The 27828-nt window shown below is 48.4% G+C and overlaps 1 protein-coding gene across 3 annotated transcripts in view; it reads right to left on the bottom strand.

Annotated features, from left to right (window-relative positions):
- ACSL1 (acyl-CoA synthetase long chain family member 1) overlaps nucleotides 1-27828 on the bottom strand; it is a 130452-nt gene that overhangs the window by 9812 nt on the left and 92812 nt on the right. For 2 of the 3 annotated variants that reach the window (XM_062213632.1, XM_062213630.1), the window contains exons 3-13: nucleotides 22269-22383; nucleotides 17619-17683; nucleotides 14457-14558; nucleotides 11857-11956; nucleotides 11135-11313; nucleotides 7521-7553; nucleotides 7309-7360; nucleotides 6687-6760; nucleotides 4167-4244; nucleotides 2458-2592; nucleotides 213-347 (exon numbers count right to left, since the gene is read on the bottom strand). In XM_062213632.1, coding sequence (XP_062069616.1) covers nucleotides 213-347; nucleotides 2458-2592; nucleotides 4167-4244; nucleotides 6687-6760; nucleotides 7309-7360; nucleotides 7521-7553; nucleotides 11135-11313; nucleotides 11857-11956; nucleotides 14457-14558; nucleotides 17619-17683; nucleotides 22269-22383 — 1068 coding nt within the window. Of the gene's footprint in view, nucleotides 1-212; nucleotides 348-2457; nucleotides 2593-4022; nucleotides 4101-4166; nucleotides 4245-6686; nucleotides 6761-7308; nucleotides 7361-7520; nucleotides 7554-11134; nucleotides 11314-11856; nucleotides 11957-14456; nucleotides 14559-17618; nucleotides 17684-22268; nucleotides 22384-27828 lie in introns of all 3 variants that reach the window. The other variant, XM_062213631.1, reaches the window with a different exon arrangement.

Genomic DNA, 27828 nt, shown 5'->3' with positions numbered 1-27828 from the left:
ATCCTGAATCCTTTCTTTCCTGCAAATTCTTCAAATGTATCTCGGGGACTGACTACTCAGTTTGGTCCTTAATAACTAGACATTTGTCAGAATGCATAAGAATAGGTCCTTGTCTCCCTTACTTTCAGGTCTCTGCGGGGCACACAGAAAGCGTTCTCAGAGCGCTGAGACGCAGGTGGTTCCCCGGGACACAGGGCCGGGGCGCGGGCTACCTGGATCTTGTGGAAGATGAGCTTGTCCCACACGCTGTTGTTTCTGATGACGCCACTGCGCAGCTCGGCCTCTTTCCTCTTGGAAGCGAAGTCCAACAGCCATCGCTTCAGGGTGGTGTTTGCTTGCCCAAAAATCTGACGAGGCAACAAAGCAGAAGGTTTCCACCCCCATTAGGATGGCCAGAACCACAAAGTCAAAAAATAACAAATGTTGGTGAGGGAGCGGAAAGCTGGCGTCCTCTCCACTGCTGGCGGGAATGTCTGGCGGTGTGGCTGCCGTGGTCTCCTGGTTCCTGCACAGTTGAGACATGGAGGTGCAACTCCACTCCCAGCTATATGGCGGGAGCAAGGAAAACATGTGGGGTCTTCAAAAAGTTCATGGAAAATGCATAGTATAAAAGAACCATGCACAGATTTCAAACTTTTTTTGTGCTGAAATAAACTGATCTTTCAATTCCATTTTCAGTGATGTTTTCGAAGTACCTTCTTATGTCCACACTGAAACTTTCTGGCAAATGTTTACAGCAGCATCATTCCTAATAGCTAAAACTGGAAACAATCAGATGCCCATAAATGAAGTAATAGATCAGCAAAATGTGTTCTGGCCGTACAGTGGACCACTATTTGGCCATTAGAAGGCATGAAGGACTCATACACACTACATAGATGAACTCTGAAAATGTGCGAATGAAAAAAGCCAGTTACAAAGAACACAGCACTACACGATCCGGGTGAAAGTCCAGAAGAGAGAAATGTACAGGTTGAGTGGTTGCTTGGGGGGGAAGCAGGAGGGAGAGGCAAGCTGAGAGCAGAGCAAAGGTTTCTTTCTGAGGTGATGCAAATGCGCTAAAGCTGTGATGCCGCTGATGGCAGAACTCGGAAACTAGTGAAAATTTCTGAAAATTTCTGAGAGGGGCAGACAGAGAAAGCGAAAGAGAAAGATCTTCCATCCATTGGTTCACTCCCCAAATAGCTACAACAGTCAAGGCTGGGCCAGGCTGAAGCCAGGAGCCATGTACTCCACCCAGTCTCCTGTACGGGTGCAGGGGTCCAGGTACTTGGGCTATCTTCTGTTGTTTTCCCAGGACCATCAGCAGAGCCGGAGCAGAAGCTGAGCAGCAGGATTTGAACCGGTGCTCCAAAATGAGATCTGGTGTTGCAGGAGACAGCTTAATTTGCTGCGTCACAATAGCAGCCCACGGTAGGGACCCAATTTCCAAGCCATCACCACTGTCTCCCAGGGTCTGCATTAGTAGGAAGCTGCAGTCAGGAGCTAGAGCCAGCAATCAAACCCAGGTACTTAATTGCCAGGCTAAATGCTGGCTGCTAAGTTAATAAATGCAGGAAGAGGGCATTGGCCTAGCAGAAGACACCAGCTGGAATGCCCACTGCTGTAGGAGATGCTGGGGGCAGTCCTGGCTCTGCTCCTGATTCCAGCCTCCTGTTCGTGCACACCCTGGGAGGCGGGAGGCACAGGTGATGGCTCCTGAGGTTGGGTCCCTGCTATCCATGAAGGAGAACTGGACTGAGTTTATGGCTTCCAGATTTGGCCTGGCCCAGCCCAGCCGTTGTGGGCATTTGGGGAGTGAATCAGAGGGTGAGAGTTCTCGCTGCTTGTCTGTCTGCTCTCAAAACAAAATTTTAAAGCCCCATTAAAAAAAAAAAAAAAAAAAAAAAAAGGGAAGGGTCTCAAAGATGACACGAACTCGGCTTCAAAGACCATGAATTCTGCCCAGCCAAAATGCTTTTTGGAGACTGCTCTTGCCACACGCTAGTCTTCCCTCGTCTGAATGGTCGCTGCCACACTAGGGCTGGCATTCCCCGAGGCCCCGCCTTAGCGCACTTGCTTCCCTCTGTGTGGCTAAGACCTCACATAGAGCTCTACAGTGAATACAGTGGCTTTACAGCTATGATTTGCATGTGATCCAACTAGTGGAGTCCATGAGATGGCCGGCAGGGCGGGAGAGGTACCAGTCTGTGTACAGATGAGAAAGCAGAGGCTCGGCGCTTGTTCTGACAGCTCTCGTGAGCCTCTCGAGGTGCGTTCTGCTGTGTTTTCTCTCCTTATCTTTTCCCACAAGCCTGAGAGGCAAACACACTCTAATTTCACAGATGAGTGAGCTGAAGATGAAGGCGACTGTCCGTGGCCACATGGCTGGGTGTGTGGCTGAGCCCCACTCCCGCCCGAGGCTCCCACTCAAGACTCCAGCACTCCGCGGCCCACATGTTGCTGCCTGGAACTTACTCGGTCAAACATCCGGTTCAGCAGTCTGGGAACCACAGGAAAGATGGTGGGTTGCAGCACCTTGAGGTCATCCATGAGCAGCCTGATGTCTCCTTGGAAAAATCCTATTTTAGCTCCATGACACAGCATCACACACTGCCGAGGCAAACAGAAACCACACATGTTTTATCCCTGCAGCCAGGGTCCACCAAATCCATCCAAACACACGGACCTCAGCGCCAGCCTCTCAGGCCAGCATCCACAAATCTCCGAGTTTCCAAACAGAGTTAGCTTGCAAAAAGAAAATAAAAAGAAATGCTTTTGTATCTACTGGTCACAGTTCAACTTGGAAATGTGCTGTTTCTCTCGATCATCCTGAAGATGCAGGAGTTGGTATGAAATGGGTCTACTGCTTTCAGGGATGATCACAGAGACGCGGCATCAGTTTCATGATAAATGTCTGTGGAATGTATTGGGTGATATGACGACACATTCCAGATACTTTCAGCTTCCAGATACTTCTCAAAATATAATGACTTGACTCCAGTCCAGACTTAACTAAAGTCTCATTCACTTATTTGAATGTAAAGAAAAGCTTTTGAAGACACCAGGATATCTCATACCCAAGTGGCTTGCTATCCAGCTGCAATATACTGTATTGTGTTTTTCCCTGTCCAGGGAAAACTGTACCAGCAAGCCACAGTCTGCCTGTTCTTCATTTAAAAAAAGAAAAGGCGATCCAGAGATGATGTAACAGAAGCACAAACAGCCTCTGATTTGAAAGCAGAAGCCACGAGAAAGGTACACTTTGGGTCACTGTTTAAAAATTAAAGCTCAGGAGGCATTTGTGGGGTGGAGTCTACCTCCTAGGCACACCTCTAAAACTTCAGCCAGGCACATATGGTCCATTACCAACTCAGCTGAGGTCACCTTAGACTCACAAATCCCAGGATGTGCAGGAAGTGGAATAGCAGATGGAAGTTGGGCTCTAATGATACTTGGTCCTGTAGGCTCGGTGGCCAACCAAAGCCATGGTTCCCATCAGTCTCTGGTCTCCCACACTGACCACAGTGCCTGGTGTGCAGCTGGCACTCAATAAACACTCACAAAACAAATCAACATGACCAACTGTTCTCCCTGTGGTACAAAATCCAAAAATTTTCCAGGAAGGAGAAAAGATGGTTCTTGTCGACTTCTACATTATCCACACAGCTGTGCACGTGCAATTTTTTTTAGATAAAGGCCAGGTGAAGATGAAGAATAGTGGTGAAAACAATCAGTCACAAGCCAACTTGTTTGCTATGAGCCCACACGATGGAAAGCAGAGCATCCTTATGGGACAGAAGCCTCACTAGGCTGTGTGGGAATGAATTCATACAAATCTTAGCTTTTAGAGTTCATCCTCCTGGAAGCCAGTCCACATTAGTAGCCCTCAAAAGTTGGTGCTTCTGACATTAAAATGGAGGACTAAATAGCCAGTTCGGACCCAGGAAAAGCAAGGGTGCTCTTCCACGTATGGGCTCCTCCTCTGGAGGGGGCTGAGCCCAGGCTCACCTGTGGGGACGCAGCCCACACGAGACACTTACCTGCAGGAGCTGCTCATACATGTGTGCCAGCGGTAAAAACGAAATGTGTGTGTCGCTGGCATTCAGGCCAAGTGCTTTCTGGAAAACACAACAACTCAGCACAACACAGACAAGCAGGCAAGCAAATCAAAACGGAATGCCTACCTCGACAACTCTCTCAAACATATGGGCGAGAGGCAAGAAAGATATCAAAGTATCATCTGGGCAAGGATTGACTGCAGTCTGTAAGCAAAGACACCAGCAAGGCAGAAAAGCATTAAGATTTCCAGTAATTTTCCATTTTATTTTAGAGCACATAGTACCCCAACACTAAGGAGAAACAGCTTTAGCTTATGATCTGCAATTGGTTCTCACCAAAGAATGGGAAGAAAAGCAACACTTTCAATTATTCAAATAGTTTGGAGTCGTCCTCAATGACAAAGCAAAGCCACTTCAGGACTTTAATCAAAACAAGGAAAATTCTGTCCAAATTGGAATGGTAAGGGTCTATGTGCTCAAATCATTTAGTTTTTCAGGGTTCTAGTATCCCGCTACCCAGCAAATTCAATTCTACATTAAGGTAAGAAATACAAGATCCATTCCAGTAAAGATAGCATACCTATTTCAAAGGGAAAAGAGAGAAGAGATACAAGGAAATGGATTCCCAAGGTCCTTTAATTTACAGTGTAAATGTATCTAGAGTATTTGCATTTGATTAACATTTTTATTTCAAGTCCTACTTTACCCCACAAAAACTAGCTCAGTTTGCTTAACATGACCTCAGACTTGGCATCAAGGGATTTGCTTGCCTATAAAGTGCTGATCGTGATAGGGCCACAGGTAGATTAAGTTTGCACACCTACTATTCCTCAGAATTGACCTTATTTCTGGCCCAGCACAATGAGGGTTTGCATGGGATGTTCAATGTTATTAACGTGAAGAATACTGGCCAACAGCAGCTGCTGTCACACCAAATAAACAATGAGGGTGTTATCAAGTTCCCCGGGAGGTGATGGAACCTCCTCAGAGCTGTGCCCTTCCCCTCTCCAAGCCGGGTCATCCTTAATAATCGCACTTCCAGAGTGGAGACTCCCCCTACCACTCCGAGCGCTGGAGGGTAGACTGAGCAAACCACAACCTTCGAGTAAAGCCATCCACGTGTGGCCTGCATCCCAACTAGTATTTCTCAGTAGGAAATTGTTACATAATGAGAAATCAGACCCACGAATAGTGATTCTTTCCAATTCTGTGATTTAGCATGAGAAGAATGTCCATTTTCATGAGCAGAAATTTTACAATGTTGTAAATGCCCCTTGAAACAACTGGTTTTAAATAAAGCTGTTCAACCTTTTGCCTTAATAGCTTCAATGTATTTTACCTTTTTTTCAAGGCCAAATAGGAAATTAAAATTTCACTTTGGTAAGGTACTAAATGTTGAGCTCTTAGAAAGTACATATCAATTAAAAAAAAAAAGTGTTTGGGACTAGGTGTGGAAAGTGGCAACAGCTCTCAAAGATCACCCTTCTCCAGCACCCAAGACCAAAGCTGTCCAGTGCCCCAAACCATCAAAGCATAGGCTCCGGCCATAAAAATCAAGGTTGCAGAATGCTCCCAAGAAACTGCAAAAGCAAACGATGCTCACTGAGAAAAGAGTACAAGGGAGAAGCATCCTGTTGTTCCATAAGGGCCTTTTGAAGAGGCAAGTTAGAAATTCTGGTGCCAAGAAGCAAACTGTGCCCTCCCCCCAGCTCTTCCGTTATAGTCCTAATCCACAACGCATCTGGAGATGGGGCTCCAAGGTGACTGTACTGGAGGCCCTGATCCCGCAGGGCCTGTGGCCTTCTGAGAGGAGCCTCCCAGTCCGCGGTACTTCATTATGGCAACCTGTGCAGACTAAGACCCCGGAAGTGTTTCTCATACATTGCAAGTCAATTAATAATCATTCACAACCCTTCAACATTCAACAGCCTTTAACATTTCATTGTCAACATAAAGAAATTATTTTCCCAACACTAGGATGGTATAAAAAGCACATGAGAGTCATCTCTTCTTCATCCTTTGCCAGAAGTATTTACATAGAAGCATCCAAATGAAGCTTTGGCCTGCGCCGCGGCTCACTAGGCTAATCCTCTGTCTGCGGTGCCGGCACACCGGGTTCTAGTCCCGGTTGGGGCACCGATTCTGTCCCGGTTGCTCCTCTTCCAGTCCACCTTTCTGCTGTGGCCCGGGAGTGCAGTGGAGGATGGCCCAAGTGCTTGGGCCCTGCGCCCGCATGGGAGACCAGGAGGAAGCACCTGGCTCCTGCCTTCGGATTGGCACAGCACTCTGGCCGTAACAGCCATTTAGGGGGTGAACCAACGGAAGGAAGACCTTTCTCTCTGTCTCTCCCCCTCACTGTCTGACTGCCTGTCAAAAACAACAACAACAACAACAACAAATGAAGCTTTGCCATTTAATAGCTGCAGGGAATTCTACCTATCGATCCACCTTGCTGGTCACAGCAGGAGTTGGGGCTTAGGTCCACAGCCTAAGCCAGAGGGTCATCCTTAGCCAGATCTGTATTTCAGGTGTGTTCTAAATACGAAATGGATCTAACTCAGTGATGCCACTTTTGCCACTTTCCTTCTTGAGGCTTAGGGCCAATCAATAAATATGAAGAAAGATGACAATATCCCCAAAAGTTACCTCTGTCATTTTCACAAAAGCTGAACAATCGCTCACTACATTTCGATGAGTGATCAGCGCTCCTTTGGGGTTGCCTGCAGAGCATAGAGGAAGCAGAACATAGTTAAAGAGATCCCATCGGGGGATGGCAGAAAGTGAGCAAGCCAAGAAACCCTGCAGAATTCAGACCTCACACTCCTCTACTGCTCGATGCGCCCGCCCACGGGAGCGGAATGTTGAGTAACTTAAATCCCTGAGCCACCTGCAATGCTTTAAATGAAACTAACTACCTTAAAACAATCATAGGCAATCTTTGCTAATTTGGGCACGTTTTAGAGGGAGTGTGGAGCAGCAAGAGAAGAAAAATCAGGAATTTTATTCCTGGAAGCCATAGCGGGCCCTAGGAAGATGGGTGACTGGAAGTTACCATTAATAAATGTGGGAGGCACTCGGTGATTAAGAACTGCACGAACACTCGGACCCTGAGACTATCTGGGAGCAGGTGAGAGGACAGTGCTTGAGGTGCCTCCTCCTCTTCTCATTCAATCCTCTGTAGTTAACTCATAAGTGATCCGAGAACTCAGGGGGCAGGGAGCGCACAATTTCAGACACGGCGTAGAAGCAATTTCATTTCAAAACTGACCTGTGGTTCCACTTGTGAAACAAATTACTGCAAGATCTTCCGGTGCTGGAGGCTAAAGATTTCAACAAAACAAACAAAAGCTGGCATAAATCGGAACAGACAATGACCAGGGCTGAGTTATCACCCCAGACTGCTGCCAGTCCCCGACTGACCGCCTAGGGAAAGCCGCAGAGGGGGCTGCGCTGGGGCTGGATCGAGTGCCGCAGGCTTACCTTGGGCTTCCTCCGGTTGGCTCTTCCCAGGTTCTAAAAGAGAAGAGAAAAAGAGAATTCGTAGGCGGGAACACCGTCTAACTGTAAAGTCGGGTCACAGCCAGTCACCAGAAGCTGCTTCCTGCGGGGTCCGGTCGCTGCGGCTCAGTCAGCCTAACTGTCTGGGGCAGTGAACAATGGCAATCTGCATAACCAGAGTCAAAATTCAGCTGTCTCCTCTCTTCTAGAAAATCATGGCAATGTCAGTTCTAACACTGGTCTTGGAAACGGGATTTATTCAAAGACAGCAATCAGGCCGGCGCCGCGGCTCACTAGGCTAATCCTCCGCCTTGCGGCGCCGGCACACCGGGTTCTAGTCCTGGTCGGGGCACCGATCCTGTCCCGGTTGCCCCTCTTCCAGGCCAGCTCTCTGCTGTGGCCAGGGAGTGCAGTGGAGGATGGCCCAAGTGCTTGGGCCCTGCACCCCATGGGAGACCAGGAGAAGCACCTGGCTCCTGCCATTGGATCAGCGCGGTGCGCCGGCCGCAGCACGCCTACCGTGGCAGCCATTGGAGGGTGAACCAACGGCAAAAGGAAGACCTTTCTCTCTGTCTCTCTCTCACTGTCCACTCTGCCTGTCAAAAAAAAAAAAAAAAAAAAAAAAGACAGCAATCAAGGTCTGTGGTGGCTCACTTCTCGTCCCAGCCTACTCGAACAAAGTCTCGGGACACCGACAACCGACACGGACAACCGACATGCTCTGCGCCCTCCTCCAATCAGAGCGCAGCACCATCGGCGCACGCAGCTGTGCGCCTTCCGCCTGGGGAAAATATGTCTCCTCCAGACCAGAAAACTTACTCGAGCCATTTTGCAGAGGCTCAAGTAACTGTTCGGCACACGGAGTAAGGAAGGACCTGGGAGCCTCCATGAACAAAACAGGCCGCAAGAGAAGCCCCAAGACTGCTTCTCCAGTGGACACACAGGTTACAGATGGTGGCTTCCTTTCCCAGCGGCAGGCACGCAGCTAGGGCCACTTGGTGTGGCTCAGCTTACTACATTAAGGCAGGCAGGTGGCCACCTTAACATCTATTAATTTTATACAATGAACCATTCATATTCTTTTCCTATTAAAATTGAGCAGCTTGAGTGAGCATATGGAGTGAACATGTCTAATATTAAATGGAAATTAGATGGGCGTGCTTAGGGCTCAATGAGTTTCTGCCCAGCAGTTTTAAACCTTAATCACATTTTAAATTACATGTATAACAGTCCACTGATTAAAAACAGGAACACTGATATCTAATTAGATGTCAATCAGGAGCTAACCCAATGATAATTCTGTGATTTTTTTCAAAATAATCCTTATTAGCTTCAAATGTTTACTTATCATTCTTACATAACTTCTAAAGATGTCCAATTTTTCAAATATTGACATCAAATAAAATAAGGATTGCATGCAATTCAGCTTTTGACTTATTGAGAACAAGTCTTACCCAAACTAGCACACAATTTGCCATCAAAGTTTCATGGCCTTAAGTCTGTCTTATCATTTAGAAAAAATTATAGTGAACATTGGAAACACCATATTCAGAACCATGGAGCACCATGCTCTTAGTGGCCACTTTAATAAACATACTGTCCCCTTGCATAAAAAAAAATCTATGTATCTATATATGTAGAGAGAGAACCATTATAAAAAAAAGTTGCCATTTTTCAGGTTAAAAGAAAAACCCAAAAAGACAACCTCATAGGCAAAATTGAATTCTAGTTAATAATAGGCATACTGAAGTATTTAGGGGTAAAGAAATCTGTAACCTGGGGCCGGCGCTGTGGTTTAGCTGGTAAAGCCACTGCCTGCAGTGCCAGCATCCTAGATGGGTGCTGGTTCGAGTCCTGGCTGCTCCATTTCTGATCCAGCTCTCTGCTGTGGCCTGGGAAAGCAGTAGAAGATGCCCCCAGTCTTTGGGCCCCCGCACTCATGTGGAAGACTGGGAGGAAGCTCTTGGCTCTTGGCTTCGGATTTGTGCAGCTCCACCCATGGTGGCCAACTGGGGAGTGAATCAGTGTATGGAAGATGTCTCTCTCTCCATCTCTCCTCCTCTCTCTGTGTAACTCTGACTTTCAAATGAAATAAATAAATCTTAAAAAAAAAAAAATCTGTAACTTACTAAAATGCATCAAAAAATGATTGATGAATGAACAGCGGGACGGAATGATAGATTAAATGTAATAAAGCAAATATATTAAAATGTTAATTGTAGGCTTTTAATGTTGTGTATGTCACTGTTTATTGTCTAGTTCTTTCAGATGGTTCTGGTTCATGTATTTAAATGCAAATGTTCCAAAGACTAATGTTTCTATTCTTGATCCTTTCAAACTATACAACAATAAAATTTTGTCCACAAGATCAATCATAAGGCTAATTTTACATTAATATCTTTAAATCTTCACCTTTTGCTTACCAAATTTTAAATAAGCATGAATCATACAAGCAAGGGTAAAATAATGTCTTTTATAAATTAAGATGTTATATAAAAGTTTACAAAAAGTGCATACTTCATATTACAATCTTCAGTTACTCATCTAAATAATTTGGCTTTAAAATTACTTCTTTATCATCCAATAGTCAAAAAAGACAAGGAAAAATTCCTTTGTGTGTGTTTAGAGAGGGGAGAGAAGGTGAAGATGAGATTACGTTATTCTAAAAGGGGATTACAAGTAAAACAAAGTAAAAAAAATGCCAGGTAACCGTTGGCTAAAATCCTGTTTTAACCTTGAAGCAGACGCAGTAATGCTTACGGGACCATAGTGTGAGTTTGTGTGTGCACTTGCGTGTGACAGAAGGCTCTGTGAGAATATGACAGCTCTGATTACCAGGTTCCCCAAGGAAACTTCCCCAAATCCTTCCAGTAATTTCAAGTTCTTTGTAGATCATAAACACAATGGTAAAACCATGTTTGTGACGCTTTCAGAAAACTATTGCAGCACCTTCACAAAGAGGACTACTTTCTTCAGCTGCTCATATCCTGGGATGTGTTTATAAGGAAGATTCTCCTCATGCCAGCTTCCTCAGATGGGACTCTAGTGAAGTCCCACTGTGGGAACGGCTTCATGTGATCTGACATCAAGCAACCAACTGAAACATGGGCCACCTTCATATCCCAGCATGGTTACAGCTGTTCATTCATGTGAAGTTTAATAAAGTTAGTATGCAGATGAACCAAATCAAATGTGGCCACAGAGAATTCAACAGGACTCTACCAAAGCAGCCTGTTTTAGAGAGACGAGTAAGTAAAGCCATGGAAGCCTAACGAGGACATAAAACCTACATTTCCACCTGCCTAAAGCTAGCACCACATTCCTAGTGTTTACAGCCATGGCTGGTCTGACTTCGGGGAGACACAGGTGAGTTCTGCAACGCTCTTTAGAACAGAGCTTCTGTCACATGGGCCGTATGTACACTGAGCATGCAGGCCGAATTCCGCTTTCCAGAAATGAGACAGGAATTGCTGCTCTTTACCTTTCACGGGTTGTTAGGGACACCAGCCAGGACTGGGATTGCGGGGAGGCACTGGCCATTTGCGCCAAGATGACCTCAGGGAAAACCTCCAGGGAAGCAGGCGGCGCTGACTCACCTCCATGGCTTTCATGCTGATGATCTCCACCCCACACTTCTTGCCTCGCTCCACCAGGTCACTGCCGTAGGAGTCCATGACAACCACGACTTTGAGGCCTGGCGTTAACTTATTTTCTACACCCTCCAACAACAGATTGGCTTTCTCTGGCTTGTCAACAAAAATCAGAGAGAGTTCAGCTGCAAATGAAGAGAGACAGGAGGAATAAGCTAAAAGGTTGCCTCTGTAATATCTGACACAAAAAAGATAGATTATGTACGGCATTCTGTAACAGAAAGGGAGCTGTGCACTTAGACATGAAATCTGTCACATCGCAGTCAGCTGATCCTATCTGGGGGTTCTGGTCTGTGGATTCAGCCAACTGTGGACTGAAAATATCGCAAAACAACTGTGCCTATACTGAACAGGTACAGCCTTTTCTCCACTGTCATTCCCCACACAGTACCGTGTAACAACTATTTACACGGCATTTATACTGAATGAGGCGTTATAAGTAGTACAGAGATGAATTAAAACATATGCCAGGATGTGCACAGGCTACATGGCAAACACTTTGCCATTGTGTAAAGGACTTGAGCATCCGGGGATTTGGGCATTTGTGGGGATCCAGGAACCAATCTCCCCAACCCCATCCCACAACCAGGGTCGACCAAATGAGCACATGTAGTCACTGAATCTGCCCGATACCTGGGCCAATGTCCACCCAGAGACTACAGCCATACCTTTGTTGACGATGTACGTGATCGCTTCGGTTCCAAGGGTGTCATAAAGTGGAACGATGACCATGGAGTAAGTGAAGCATCCCTGTTCAATAATCACCCACTAAACAGACAGCAAAGGTCAGGGAGAGAAAACAAGAAGTCAATGTGGACTCGCTCCAAGGACAGCAGCACTCGCAGGCGCAAAGCAAAAACATCTGAGCTCATAAAATGAACATCTGTGTCCCTCAGGCTCAGCACCGGCTGCCATGGATTCACAAAGAGAACACACACAAGGCTGCTTGCTGAGAAGAAGTCACAACCTGGGCTGGTGTTGTGGCATGGGAGGTTAAGCCTCCACCTGCAACGCCGGCATCCCAGGTGGGTGCCCATTCAAGACCCAGTTGCTCTTCTTCTGATCCAGCTTGCTGCTAATGCACCTGCGAAAGCAGCAGAAGATGGCCCAAGTGCTTGGGCCCCTGCACCAGCGTGGGAGACCTGGAAGAAGCTCCTGGCTCCTAGATCCAGCCCTGGCTGCTGCAGCCATTTGTAACACTGCCTTTCAAGTAAATAAAAAGAAATCTTGGTTAGGCTCCGTGGCTCACTTGGTTAATCCACCACCTGTGGCGACGGCATCCCATATGAGCACTGGGTTCTAGTCCGGGTTGCTCCTCTTCCAGTCCAGCTTTCTGCTGTGGCCCGGGAGTGCAGTGGAGGATGGCCCAAGTGCTTGGGCCCTGCGCCCGCATGGGAGACCAGGAGGAAGCACCTGGCTCCTGGCTTCGGATCGGCGCAGCACGCCGACCGTAGCAGCCATTTGGGGAGTGAACCAATGGAAAAAGGAAGTCCCCACAAAGGGGACTTCATGACCAAAGGCAGAGAGGAGGGCATGGGGGCTTACAGGGCTAGAGAGGCAGGCTGGAGTGAGCCTGTGGCTGCAGAGCCCACAGGCCATGCAGAGCCACGGAGGGCGTGGAGGCCCAACAGGGGCTGGGATTGGAGGAAGATCAACTTGGCAGCAGCCAAAGTCTGGCCCAGGGATAGGGCAAGGAGCCACAAACTCGTCTAGCAGGAAAACGGTTTCCACAGACTCTCCCCGGGGAAGTAACTGGTCACCCTGCCTCTAAGCCAGTGGGCCACGCAGCCAAGGCCCGGTGGAAGAGGCTACTCGTCAGTCACAGTCCCCGGGAGCTCCGTATGACCTCCACCCACTCCTCAGAGGGACTCATCTGCAGCACTGGGACGCAGCACAGATGCAAGGCAGGACGGCGCTCACCCTCGCCTGGCCTGGGACTGAGTTCCTGTGCTCTTGCATTTGGCCGTGGGACAGATCTCACGTTATCAAGATGAAGGTCAGGGCCAGGTTCCTTAGCAGGGCACGCTCTCCCTCTCTGCCTCCCCCGCCACATTGACATGCTTCATTCCCTGACACCAACGTGTCGTTTGATCCAAATGCGCAGCTGGTCCTCGCGTTCCCTTGCCCCCAGTGTGTATTTTCTTCAAGCCTTTACTCAGGTACCACTTCCAGGAAGCTCACCTTGACTGAGTCCCACAATTCTGCCCTAGGCCCACAGCATACTACAGAGCAGGTGTCAGCTTTTGGGCCTGTCCTTCCTTCCTTAGACCTTAGGAAGAGGATGCTTTGGAGCCTTGCACAGTAGCATGCATACATTAGGCGCCTGATAAATAGTTGTTGAACTAACTTGTACATTTAGGAAGGAGTCTATCCTTGAAGGAAGGAAGAGGTTTTGTAGTTATAGATTCGTGATAAAATTCCACTACATTATCTTGGATGTGTTCATTTGCAAAGAAAGAAAGAAGCTAGATTCCATGAGCCTAGACAGGGAATAGTCCAGCTGTGGAGGATACTGTTTCCTGCTTAGCAAAACAAAACCCTAGGAAGCCATCATAATTTATAAAACAGTACACGGCAAAGGGATTGAGCTAACATGTCTTAGGGGCACCAGCAGGTATCAGGACACCCTTGATTTCTTTAAGCCAGGTGCTTGAGTTTTCCCAAGCCAGCTCTGCCACTGAACCGTGAAGTAGCCCAATTGCAGTGCCTCTGCAAGGGCTCTGCATTTAAACCGACCTTCACCCAGTGGTTTACAGAAGCTCTGTGCCTGAGCCCACAGCCAGACTCCGCACCACGTGTCCAAAGGCAGGCCAGGTCGCTGGGGGCCACTTTCCCCAAGGCCCAAGCTGGTTTAAGCCTGGCAGCCACTGGAGGGAAAGCCTCAGATCTTTCAGAAATAAAACACGAGAGTCTGCCATCATACGTACATATTGAAGATTCTCTGTCACTTATACGTGCTATTTTTCTAACCACAGAGCTACCCTTTAAAGTGAGAAGAGTCCCTTGTTTGTCAGCCTAGAATTTTGTTGGGGATCTGGGTTTAAAAACCAAAAACAATTTTTTACAGTGTTGTTTTTGTCCTTCTTAAAGGTGTAGGAGGCTCTGGGCTAGGTTTTGTGTGTGTCACTTTCTAAGCGGAGTAACATGAAGTCCCATTCCCAGAGGAAACCAGACTAGGAGCCCTCGTCTCAAGCAGGTGTGAACTCGGAGGAGCTGCTACATTGGCGAAGCCTGAGCAGCAAGCAGAGGAAGTGCCTGGTGTCAGTACCTCGGGTCTGTTCTGAGCAAAGATGCCGATGAACTGATCGGGCGCGGCCTGGAAGCCCTTCTGCAGCAGCGCTGAGCCGATGCACTCCGACAGGTCAGCCACCTGAGGTGGGAGGAGGGGGCAGAGTCAGACTCGGCATCAGGAACAAGGCTGACCGGGACGGAGCAGCACCTCAGCCAGAGGCCATGCTGCCCAGACACCCCTCCTTGTCAAGCGTCTGGGACACGCATGGTTTCCTTCTCTGGAACTCGGTGTTAGGAGAACGGCTCCTAGGGCTCCTCCGCGAAGCGAATGCATCTCCTGCCGACAGCTGCTGTCGCACGCGACTGTGTCAGGGCTGCTGGCACACTCACGCTCTTCTGTTGCATTTGATAAAATTATAAACACAAATACACTGATTTTTTTTGAGGGGGGAGGGTAAAGCATTTATATAAAACAACAAAGCAGCCCAAACCTATCATTGAAACCCAGAAGGCGCCAATTTGTAGACAGAACTTTGAAACACAGCAAACTCTTAAGAGGCCGTACAATTCCACTCTTGAGAATTTATTCCCAGGAAAAATTTCAATCTTGGAAGGAGGTTTTTAAAAAGCCTATGTACAAAGATGCGTATTTCAAAATTTTCTAAATTCAATAACCTCTGGGGCGGGGGGGGGGGGAGGACAGTGGCTGGATAGTTATAGCTGGTAAATATTATGGTTACAAAAATTATTTCACATGGGGTAGAATCATTAGTAATAACATGAGAAAAATTTAAATGCATATTATTGTAACAACTAAATAAAAATAGGTAGATTTACACTCATGGTCACCTTCTTACTCCTCTTATTCTAAATTAACTAAAAAAAAAAAATGTAAGTCTTACAATTAAACTCTGAGCTGGTAGATTTTTCAGGAGCACTGCCAAGGCACACCATGCCTATAGCAGATGAAGCCACGCCTCACCTCTGGCCCGGAATCCTGTTGGTTCTGGCAAGTGGTGCCACCCCTGCCCTGCCTATCGGGTCACATAAACACAGGTAAGGTGACAGCTGAGTTTAGTGCCTACTACTCCAAGGACTCATTCACAGCTCTTTGACTGCATTTAAGGGATTGGAACCTGAAAAATGCCTGCAATTATCAGTACACATTATTGGAGTAATATGCAAACATTTACATTTCTAGAAAGACAGTCTATACCTTTCTTTTAAAATATCTCAGGAACTGACACTGTGGTGCAGCAGATTTGAGTCCTGGCTGCTTAACTTCCAGTCCAGCTGCCTACTAATGCAGTGGGGAGAGTAGTGGATGACGTTTCAAGCACTTGCACTCCCACACCCACGTGGAAGAGCTGGATGGAGCTCCAGGCTCCTGGCTTCAGCCTGGCCTAATCCTGGCCATTGCAGCCATTTGGGGAGGGAAGCAGATGACGGGAGACCTGTCTCTGCCTTTCTCTCTTCGTCACATTGCCTTTCAAATAAATAAATCTTTAAAACATTTGTTTTAAATATCTCAAAGGAATTCATAGCCACTAAGATCAGATTCATTGGGTGAAAGATGATTTTATTGTACAAATCGAAAGTTTGTTTCAGGTAAGGCCAGTTCTATCTGCACCAGCTTCTGAGTGAAATGTACAAATCACAGAGTAACCCCTTCAGAAACCACAGTGGTTTTCAATTTGCCTTGACAAATCCAGTGTGCAGTGGGTGCGTTTTCTCTCTTCCTGCCAATACATTTAACAGAAAGAATCTAAAAGGCACCGAGGATTCTGTGAGGCCTCGGGCAGTGTCATGTCTGCAGCGTGCGCGCGCGCACGCACACACACACACACACACACACTCACACTCTAGACACCATTTGGGAAAATGAGGACCCTGGAAATGACCGTCAGGTGGGAAACTATTAAGCCCCGGTAAGGCAAAATACACGCAGGGAACGCCCTCAGGGCACTCGGGCCACAGCTCCTCACTCCTTCCACAGCAAGGCATGGCAGCTGCTCCACCTCTCCGTGCTCCTGAAGAGACACATGCTACCTAGGTGGGAGGCCTTCTGCCTTCTGTGGACTTCAGACAAGGGGAGGGGAGGGAAATCACATTTTAATTTCAGAAGAACCAACAAATGCTATGCCAAGGGAGTACGTCAATGGCTCCACACGATAGCTCTGCTCACATAAACACTCCCAAGTGCAACAAAATCACAAAAACACAGAGCAACGCCTTCCTGCTCTGCTACCTGCAGTTGAGCCATCGGTAGTGGGGACTGGAGAGCGACAAGCGTGACAACACCCACACCCCAGCTTCCTTTGTCTCTGCACAGTCACACAGGTGGCTCCTCTACTGTCGCGCTGGAGTTAGGTCACAGCAGTGGTGAGACGGGCAAGGACTGCCTCAGCAGCGCGATGCACTGGAGAAATCCACACAAAATGCTGCGGGGGCCGGCACTGTGGGGCAGCAGGTTAAGCTGCTGCTTGCAACACCAGCAACCCACAAGGCTGCCAGTTTGAGGACCGGCCACCCTGCTTCTGACCCAGCTCCCTGCAAATGCCTGGAAAAGCAGCGGAGGATGGCCCCAGTGCTTGGACCCCACGTGGGAGACCCAGAGGAAGCTCCTGGCTCCGGCATGGCCCTGCCCTGGCTGTTGCAACCATTTCGGGAGTGAACCAGAGGATGGAGGTTCTCTCTCTCTGTCTTCCAAATAAATAAAATAAATCTTAAAAAAAAAAAAAAAAAAAAAGGCTGCAGACTTTGCTTCTAGTCCTAGTTCTGCCACTCGCCAGCTGTGAGGTCAGCAGAGTTAAATCTTCCTGGGCACGTTTTGGTCGTTTATGCGATGAGAGGGATCCTCTACACTGGAGCTTCTAAGGCCTCCTAGCACAACACAGGCAGAGTGGGGGGGTGTCCCATCCTCTCAGCTGGGTTCCAGAATAGGATTCACCTGCTTCAAGCACTTTGTAGAATTTCATCTTAAAAATTATGAGCCACTGAATCCACAGCAGTTTTAAACCACCAGTTAAATTACTTAACTGGATTTCCCCAAAGCTTTGTGTCAAGTTTCTCCAGCTGGGTGTTCCCTGTTGGTCCAGAAGCTCTGAGCTAGTCCAGCACTAGCCCCTGAGGGCTCCCAGCAGGAACACACAGAAGCACTGCAGCCCGTGGGAGTTGTCCACAGGGCTGGGAAACTCACCTGTTTGTAGGAAAGCCACTCATAGGGTTGGTCTGGTTTCCGAGAGCCTAAACAAGGGCCGTCATCTACAAAAAGGAAACAACAATGACAAAACGAAGGATGGTCTTTCGCTTGGATCAGTACTCCCAGAGTTTAATCCCACTGTCCACAGAAAGCCAGGCAGACCCCACTCCACTCCTCTCCACTCCAGAAATGCTGAGTCACATTACAAGGTTTTTCTCCCCGGGTTTTGGTCTAATTTTTGCTTGCCTGTTTATCTCTGTTTTATTTCTTAAGCGGGGCAGGAGAAGGGATAAGGAGAAGTGAGACAGCAAACACAAAACTATTGCTTTAGGCCGGGAGTCAGTAGCAAGGGGCAGAGATCCTGCTGCTGGGGGCTTTCAGAAGAAGTGTGCCTCAACGTTTCCAAAGAAGTTTAAAGCATTCTAACTCAGGTAGCTTCTGGCCTGGTGGTTAAGGTACCTGTGTCCCTTATCAGACTGCCTGAGTTCCAGTCCCAGCTCCACGTTCAATTCTAGCTTCCTGCTAATGAGCCCTGGGAGGCAGTGGTGATAATTCAAGTCAGTGCATCCCTGCCACCCATGTCAGGAGTTCTGAATTGGTCCCTGGCTCCTGGCTTCAGCCTGGTCCAGCCCCAGGTGTTGCAGCTATTTGGGGAGTTCTCTCTCATTCACACTCTCTCTGTCTTTTAGATAACTTTTAAGTACATATTCTAACTCAATATGAAAAAGAAAAAATTTTTATATGTCCAAGGTCAGATGATCAAAGGTATCAAGAATCACCTGGAATCTTAATTTCATAGGCAAAATTTCGATTGCTGAGAAACATAAAATGAAGAAAAGATGCAAAATGAGGGGAAGTCAGGGAATATTTGTGAGAGCAGAAGTTAGGAAACATCAGGATGGGTCCCAATTTTTGGTTAGGTAAGAGACGAGCAGAAAAAGACCATCAACACACATCCCAGGCCTCAGTTCATGCATGGGCTCTTGCTTGGTTTGGGGACATGGGAGAACTGGGAAGGAAGACAAGAGAACGGTCCCTGTTGGCCATGACCAGCCTGGGCCTCGACTGAGCTCCCGTTCTCAGGTCTGGCCTGGCCCGGCCCCAGCTGTTGCAGGCATTTGGGAAATGAACCAGCAGATGGGAGCTCTATCTATACACCTCTCTCTCTCTCTCTGTCTTTCAAATAAAATTTATATATAAATAACCTAAAAATAAAAACCCTGCCTGGATAAAAACAGATTCTCATTCTCAGACCCTCTCCAATTTAGAGTCTGTAACAAAAGACAGGGCCACACACGACAAGTTCCATCAGGTGCTGTTTTCAGATGGAAAACAAAATCTATCCATGAATGAAATGATGTTATTTCACGCCGCAAGAACAGAGATCAGCAAACTACAGCCAAGGGCCAAATCAGGCCACCGCCTGCTTTCGCAGATACGGCGCTGCAGGAAGGCACCCACCCCATGCACTCATGAATTATCTACGGCTGCAGCTGAGTATTTGCAGATGGCCCGAAACACCCAAAATATTTACTCTCTGGCCCTTGACAGAACAAGTGTGTTGACTGCAGCTTTAGACAGTGAAAGTTAAGCTCCAGCTCACTGGGGGACTTAGTCTTACATATAGGTTCTACTAATAAAATTGATGGTGACAGGCCTGGGCCTTAATATATTTTAATAACTAATAATTTTAATAATTTTCATTAATATATTTTATCCCCAGGTGATAACCAAGTGCAGCTAGGGAGCCATCGATGGACAGGGAATTCAACCTTTATAAACGGCTTCCTAAGTGCTATATAAAAATGCTAGGTTTAACAATTCTAGGCTGGGGGCTGGCGTTGTAGTGTAGCAGGTTAAGCCACCACTTGCATCACCAGCACACCATATGGGCACCAGTTCAAGTCCTGGCTGCTCCACTTCCAATCCAGCTCCCTGCTAATGTGCCTGGGAAAGCAGCAGAAGACAGCCCAAGTGCTTGGGCCCCTGCACCCACGTTGGAGACCTGGAAGAAGCTCATGGCTTTGGCCTGGCCCAGTCTTGGCCACTGCAGCCATTTGGGAAGTGACGCAACAGATGGAATCCCTTTCCCTCTCTCCATTCCTGCCCCCTGTAACTATGCCTTTCAAATAAATAAAATAAATCTTTAAAAAAAATTAAAAACCTTTAGGCTGACTTTTCTTATCACCTAACAAACTTTTGATCATCGCACCCAAATGCTGGGTTTTGCTCTTCTATAAAACATAATCCTAGGGGCCAGCGCTGTGGCGTAGCCGGTAAAGCCACCACCTGCAGAGCCAGCATCACATATGGGTGCCGCTTTGAGTCCCAGCTGCTCCACTTCCTATCCAGCTCTCTGCCATGGCCTGGGAAAACAGTGAAAGATGACATGAGTCCTTGGGCCCCTGCACCTGCGTAGGAGACCCAGAAGAAGCTCCTGGCTCCTGGCTTCAGATCTCGTGCAGCTCCGGCCATTGTGGCCATCTGGGGAGTGAACCCAGCGGGTGGAAGACCTCTTTCTTTCTGTCTCTCTTTCTCTCTCTCTGTAACTCTGACTTTCAAATAAATAAATAAAAATCTTTTTAAAAAGTTATAAAACATAATCCTATAGAAACCTAAGAGAGTTACGCTTAGAATAAAAAGCTCCTCTGAGGAAAAAAAAAAAACAAAAAAAAACAGGAAAGAGTGACTGCACTGCAGCTCCCCTCATCAGCGCAGAGTGAGCCGACTGAACCCACTTCCCTCACCTCTGTGAAACATTCCTGAAGAGCTTTCCCAGTGGAGGAGTGCCCAGAACAAGTCACGGACTTGCCTTAAGCTCAGAGGAGGGACAGGTCAGAAGGTAAGTCACCGTACTCCTAGGTGAATCCGACTTCTAACTAAGAATGGAAACAATTACATTTACATACACTCCCAAGCACACATGTTTGTGGGGTGTTCAGAAAGTTCATGGAAAATGTGTATTATGAAAAAACTATGCATGGAGTTCAAAACTTTTTGTACCAAAATAAACTTATCTTTCAATTTCCTTATCCACAAACTTTATGAAGTGCACTTGTATGTATGCTTTGTGATGTTGGCAAAGAACACACACACACACACACACGGGCAGGTGTTTCACCTATCAGTTAACACACTGGTTAAGATGCCTACATCCCCTATCAGGGTAACTGGGTTCAATCCCTAGTTCTGCTCCTGCCTTCAGCTTCTTGCTAATGCAAACCCAGGCAGCCAGTGGGTGATGGCTCAAATAATTGGGTCCTGCCACCCACGAGGGATACCTGAATTGAGACCCTGCGGCTCGGTTCCAGCCCCAGCCAGCCTTGGCTGTTGCAGGTCTTTGGTGGCAGATGGGAGCTCTCTTTCTAATTCCCACCTCTCGAGGGAAAAAAAGAGAAAGCACACACACTGTTTCCTCTGGCCTGGTGCTAGCCTGCTCTACCTCATGGTTAGTTACTGTCTCAGCAAACTCTGGCCCTGGCAGGGAGTGTGGTGGCCGCAGTGTCTGGTTCTCCCCTTTGCTCTGCTCGGATTCATCAAGTGTACTTTCCCCTCAGAGGGGTCTTAATGAATGAGCTATAGGAATGATGACGCATACACATGGAGCTGAGTGGTCCAGTATTACCAATGTCAAGTCAGAAACCGTGGGCACCTCCTGAGATACAGATATACACAGGGTATTGTGGGGACACAGACGGCAGTATCCCTGCAGTCCCTGAGTGTGGGCGGATTATGGTTTGGCGAGCAGCTGCAAATATAAAAGCCAACCTTTGAAAGATTTAAATAATAAAGCATGGCTCCCTGAGCTCTTTTCTACAGAGGAGCCGGGTGTAGGTAAAAACGGAGAGGCTGAAGCAACTGGAGGTTGCCCTGCTCTCCAGGGGCGTGGACAGCTGGGGCAGCATGGCCAGGAACACCTCGGTCCCTGAAGGGGCTGTTCTGGAGGTAAGCAGAAGAGGACAGGAGTGGGGAAGGGCAGAAATGTGTCACTTGGAGGTAAGGGGTGAGACTGATAGACCAGGAAGGGTTTAGACAGGCGAAATTCAAAACGAGGTTTAAAAGATTCATAAGAATACATCAAGAACCCTGGCTGGGTGGAAAGATGAGAGAGAAAAGTATTACACAAAGGCTTGGTGGGGTGGGAGGGTTGTTGAGAGAGCACAGATGGCCACGGCTCTGCCAGCAGTTCAGGGCTCTTGTGGGACGTACAGCAGGGAGGCCTGGAGAGGAGGCAGGTGCCACATGCACAGGCTCTCTCGTGTCGCCGTTAATAACTCAGGCTAATCCCGTGAGTCAACATTTCCAGTGTCTCTGACGGAACACGGCTTCTGCGGGATGCCGGTATTTCTTTCTCAAAACATGGGTCTCACAGGCCGGTAAGCTTGAAAAATGCTGGACTGGAGCCCACTAAACAGTTCCCTTCGTTGCAGGAAACATCAGACCCCACCGGGCGCAGCTGTCCACAAAACCCAGGGTGTGAGAACGTGCAGGGCGCTGGAGCCCACCTGGCCACAGGGAACACGGAGAGGGTCCGGGGAGCCTCGGGACCGACGCTGCACAAGTTACGGGAGCAGACAGAGGGTCGAGCCACGCCCGCTCCTCCCTGAGGAAGCATGCCATTAATCACACGAGGTGAGGAACGCTTACTTGACACCTGGATACCCCTCTGGAAGCCCTCGTACAGGGTTCTGACGTCGTCATAGAAATACACCAGGGGCTCGTCACCATCCAGCAGCGTGGACCTCCGAGCTCCGCCACTACCCTATTGGAGGAGAATGACGGACACAAGAGCACATTAGGAGAAAGTGTTAAAAACCAAGAGGCAACAACACAATGTTGTGATATTTGTATATATATTATGGAAGGGCTGAAGGAAGCCAATCGATACACCCAGCGCCTCACATCATTTATTTGTGGGGAGAACCCTTAAAATCTACTGCCAGCAATTTCCGGGCAGCTAATACATTGTTAACTACAGTCATCCTAACGCGCGCTGTACCTCCCACACTTACTTTTCCTGCTGTACACCATAAATGTGCCCAACTTTTATTTTCCAATTAAAAATACATAAATAAATACAACAACAAGTAAGAGGTCTAACACGCTCCCAGGGTCTGCTCAGCACCCTGAGGGCCCCCTGCAGAGCAGCCGCCTCTGAGAGTTTGCCGAAGCAGGGAAGTGATGCGCTAACGTCAAGCCTTCGTTCACCGGGAGGGAAGTGCAGAGAAGCCAACAGGGCAACATGGCTGGAGAAAGAATTCCTGAGAACGGGAAACAGCTGAGGAGAGAAGCAAAGTGGCTCCCGGGTCTACGATCGTGGGTCTTGCCCGACAAGGCCACGCAGAGCAAAGGGGAGAACCAGACTCTGCGGCCACCACACTCCCTGGGTCGATTCTCAAGCCGCCGCACGTGGGGCACTGGGTCCTGTACAGCCCGGGCGGGAACGGCAGCCACTCAGCTGTACTCAGTTCTCTGTGAAGTCTTCCCTCCTCATGGACTGCACTGACTGTATTCTCTGTTAGGAACTCCAGCTTCTTGCACGGCACCTGAGAGTTAAAATCTTCAGTTACCAAATACACAGCATGCTGAGACAGGTCTTCACCGTGTCACAGGTGTGCATGCTGGATGTGGCTGTGCACCTTTCTCTACACGGCCTTCACCTATAGGGAGGGACACCTGTGATCTGCGGGAACTTCCAACCAGGCCAGGAGACAGCGCTGGCCGCACGCCGCTGCCATCTTGCCGGGTAGCAGCTCTTTACTGGGAGCTGCTGATCGCTCAGGACAATAGGGACACTGCGGAGGCTCCCAAAGTGTTCTTCAGCGATTGATAAATGAAAGCTCAACCACTGTGATGTGACAGCTACAATTTTTAAAAAAATTTATTTGTTTGAAAGCCAGGGTGAGAGAGAGTGAGAGAGAGAGAGAGAGAGAGAGAGAAAGACATAGAAACATATCTTTTGGGGTCAGCGCTGTGGTGCAGCAGATTAACCCTGGCCTGCAGTGCCAGCATCCCATATGGGCGCCTTTTCGAGACCCAGCTGCTCCACTTCCGATCCAGCTCTCTGCTATGGCCTGGGATAGCAGTAGAAGATGGCCCAAATCTTTGGGCCCCTGCACCCACGCAAGAGACCTGGAAGAAGCTCCTGGCTCCTGGCTTCAGATGGGCACAGCTCCGGCCGTTGCAGCCAATTGGGGAGTGAATCAGTGGATGGAAGACCTCTCTCTTTGCCTCTCCTGTCTTTGTGTAACTCTGACTTTCATATAAATAAATAAATCTTTTAAAAAAAAACCCTGTATCTTTCATCTGCCAGTTCACCCCGCAAATGCTTGCAACAGCTGGGGCTGGGCCAGGCTGAAGCAAGGAGCCTGGAGCTCAATGGGGCTCCCACATAGGTGGCAGGGGCTCAAGTACTTGTTTTCTCAGGCAAATTAGCAGGGAGCTGGAAAGGAAGTGGAGCAGCTGGGACTCAAAATGTTGCTTAAATGGGATGCTGACAATGTAGGTCAAAGCTTAGCCCAGGCCGGCGCCGCAGCTCAATAGGCTAATCCTCCGCCTAGCGGCGCCGGCACACCGAGTTCTAGTCCCGGTCGGGGACCCGGATTCTGTCCCGGCTGCCCCTCTTCCAGGCCAGCTCTCTGCTGTGGCCAGGGAGTGCAGTGGAGGATGGCCCAAGTCCTTGGGCCCTGCACCCCGTGGGAGACCAGGAGAAGCACCTGGCTCCTGCCATTGGATCAGCGCGGCGCGCCGGCCGCGGCGGCCATTGGAGGGTGAACCAACGGCAAAAGGAAGACCTTTCTCTCTGTCTCTCTCTCTCTCACTGTCCACTCTGCCTGTCAAAAAAAAAAAAAAAAAAAGCTTAGCCCAACAAGCCACGATGCCATTCCCCACAGCATGATGCTTTATAAAGCAGAGCAGTTATTCCTCCTATGGCTAATGGTGCAAAAATCTTCTCACATCAGCATCACACATTATGTTGACTTAATCTCTGAGTCTGTTTTCTTTTGTATAAAATGGAGATGCCGTGTCCACTTCCAGAGTTATTTGCTTCCTGAAAGTATGAATGTGTGTAGGACATTACTCAGTCAATATGACCTGACTTCGAGTCATCCACAACCTGTATCTTTACACTAACAAACAGCCTAAGATTCAGAAGCAATTCTGGGGCCGGTGCCAGGGCTCAAGTGGTTAATCCTCCGCCTGTGGCGCCGGCATCCCATATGGGCGCCGGGTTCTGGTCCTGGTTGCTCCTCTTCCAGTCCAGCTCTCTGCTGTGGCCTGAGAAGGCAGTGGAGGATGGCCCAGGTGCTTGGGCCCCTGCACCTGCATGGAAGACCAGGAAGAAGCATCTGGCTCCTGGCTTCGGATCGGTGCAGCGCCGGCCATGACGGCTGCTTGGGGAGTGAACCAACAGAAGGAAGACCTTTCTCTCTGTCTCTCTCTGTCTAATTCTGTCAAATAAATTAAAAAAAAAAAAAAAAGCAATTCTGAGGTTCTACAGTAAGCATCAGACGCCTCCACCCATGATGCCACCAAGACCCTGGACACTAAGGCTAGAGGGAGATAAGAAGGGGAGGAGGACAGGACGACAGAAAGTGTGAAGAATGAGGAATGGAAAAGGTAAGGAAGGTAAAAGATAGAGATATGCAAGATGAAGAGCAGCCAGCTGCCATCAACAGCAGTCTCTTGGCCACAGGCCCAACCTAAGCTGCCTGTTGAAACATGGCCTAAAGCTACAGCAGCCTGGCTGGCTCACAGAGGGCCTCCTATATGGCTCCCTTCACGACATTCATTCACCCGTCGTTTTTCCTACTGGCCGTTCTGCTGTGTTATTCTCATGGCAATGCATGAGGAGGCTGGGAAACAGGCGAGTAAGACACAGCTGGTACTGACGTAGCCCACACCTTGTCCTGAAGGGAGCAGAGGGACTCCAAGGAGCACTGGCACAGCGGAAGGGCTCAGAGGACGTCAGAGTGCACAGACAGCAGGAGGCCTGGAGTCGTGGGACCACGGGCTCCTCCGAGAGCCGCAGTCTTTGCGTACCACCCGGCACTTGTTGGGAAAGAGCTCCTGAAGCAGAGACCCTGGGGGTCTAACCCAGAAATCCGTGCTTCAGGAGACACTGACGTTCAAGAAGCACCATGCTACAGACAGTAAGGTCCCTATCAGGAACGTAGCAAAGATCAGGGAAATGCTTTAGAAAGAAAAGCATGGGAAGCAGAAGCAGTGTGCAACCCAATGGAGGCAGAGGTACTGGAGAGAAGGCGACCGGGACGGCCTGGGCTAGGGCAGAGGGGTGGGACAGGAAAGTACAGTGAGCTTGGATGCACTGTACACTAACAAACAGGACTTGGCAGGTGAGTGGGTGCAGGAGAAAATGAGGGGGGCTTGGAAGGCTGAGAAGGCACAGTTCCACTTGATCGAACAGCAGATTGGGGGTCCGCTTCTGAAAACAGATAAAGTTTGGCTTTGGGCATGTGGAGACCACATCCCTTCAAGAGAGGCCAACGATCGTACTCAACTTCCCAATTCTGACGTTGAGGATCACTGCTCTAAAGGATAATTTTATAACAAACCTTTAGCTAAAAAACTTCTTTGGTTATGTTTGAATTTTTGGTGATATATGGTCTCCTCTTCAGTACTTTAAGACACATGGAGGTAAGAGAGCTAAATCAAAGTTAAAGAAGCTAATTATATCCCCTAATAAAGCCATCTTGACAATGTAACCTGGGGGTAAAATAGTTAGCAATTAGAATAATTAGCAACAGCCTGAAAAATCAAACAACAAATGGGATATATGCCAAAGAGAGACACTCATTTCATGGCACAGGTGAAACTGGGGGAAAGGTCACAGTATCATGGGATTGTAAGCACCCTCTGTGATTTCCAGAGAAGAGACTGAATAAGATGGGGGAGGGAGCGTTAAGCAACAAGATCTGGGCTTTCATCTGGGGCTCTCTCACATTCCCCTAAAGAATCATGCTTTTCACGGGCATGGGCATTACCATTTTTCTTTAATGAAAATGCCAGACCTATGCACTGGGTGTTAACAACCTTGGTGCTACCCTACAGAAGCTAGGGGTTGTGCTCTGGTCGGCCGGGAAGCCAGGCTACAGGAGTAGGGGATTCAGTTACTGTTTTAACCATGCACGTGGGGTAAGTTCCAGCGACACCTCCTTCCATGAAAACCACTAGATATTCAGCCTGTCAGCCCTCACCTGCTAACGGGGCTGGGGGCTTCAGTGGCTCTCAGTGGTCCTCAGGAGCCCGGGCAAGCCAGCCAGACCACACAGGGCGACTGGGCAGGAAATTGGGTGTTAGAACTGTGAGTGAGCACAGATTATGGGTTTTTGGTTTCTTCTGCTGCTGACCTCTTCGGTGTGGTTCCAGTTTTCCCAATTTAAAAAAAAAGATGAGTCAAAGGCACCCTAGTCAAATCGGTGCACGTGACGACCTGAGGCTGCCCTGCAACAACCACAGGCGCTAAGGCGCCCCACAGGGGAGGAATCAAGAAGCACAAGTTCAAGTTGAATTAGACTGAATGAGGAAATTAAAGTTCAAATTCCCCTTAAGGGCAGGTTGGGGGGATAGGAGGGGGGAGAAGGGCAAAAAAACAGTGAACATCTGGGGATCAGCGGCTCCAAAACAAAGATTCTTGCCAATATTGGATGAACAGGGAGTCTAGATTATGAATGATTCTGTGCTGCTCTCTTATTTAAATATAAAAGCAAGTTACAACTTCTAGAGAAATTTTTTAGGGGTGGGAAGGCCCAAGCTTTCAAACGGTGATCTCATTTGTTTCGGTCTATGAAATGGGTATCTACCGGCTTTATCAATCAGATGCCCACTGTGTTACTATTGTTTATTCCCTAGGGGGAGAGGGCTGGGGGAGGGGGAGACAAGGGAGAGACACCCAAGGGGAGAAGGGAGGGCAGGGAGGCAGAGAAGGGGGCGGGGCAAGTAACTGGCCGGATAGAGAGCTAAACCCACCTCCAGGGAGAAAAGCAGCAGTCCCGGGTAATATGCCTCTTTCTGCTCCTCCCACTTCCTTCCACATGGAGTAAGTTCTTCCCAGCACATGCAGTTTGCACACCTCTCCTGCAGCCCAGACCACCATCATCTGCTTTTTGTAAATGGGCATAAAACTATTTTTCCATCTGGTGACCTTTCAAAGAGGATCTCTGGCATCAATTACCATATCAAGCAA

Source organism: Lepus europaeus, chromosome 16 (assembly GCF_033115175.1).
Source record: "Lepus europaeus isolate LE1 chromosome 16, mLepTim1.pri, whole genome shotgun sequence".
NCBI lineage: Eukaryota > Metazoa > Chordata > Mammalia > Lagomorpha > Leporidae > Lepus > Lepus europaeus.
This window is presented reverse-complemented; position numbering and strand designations above follow the sequence as displayed.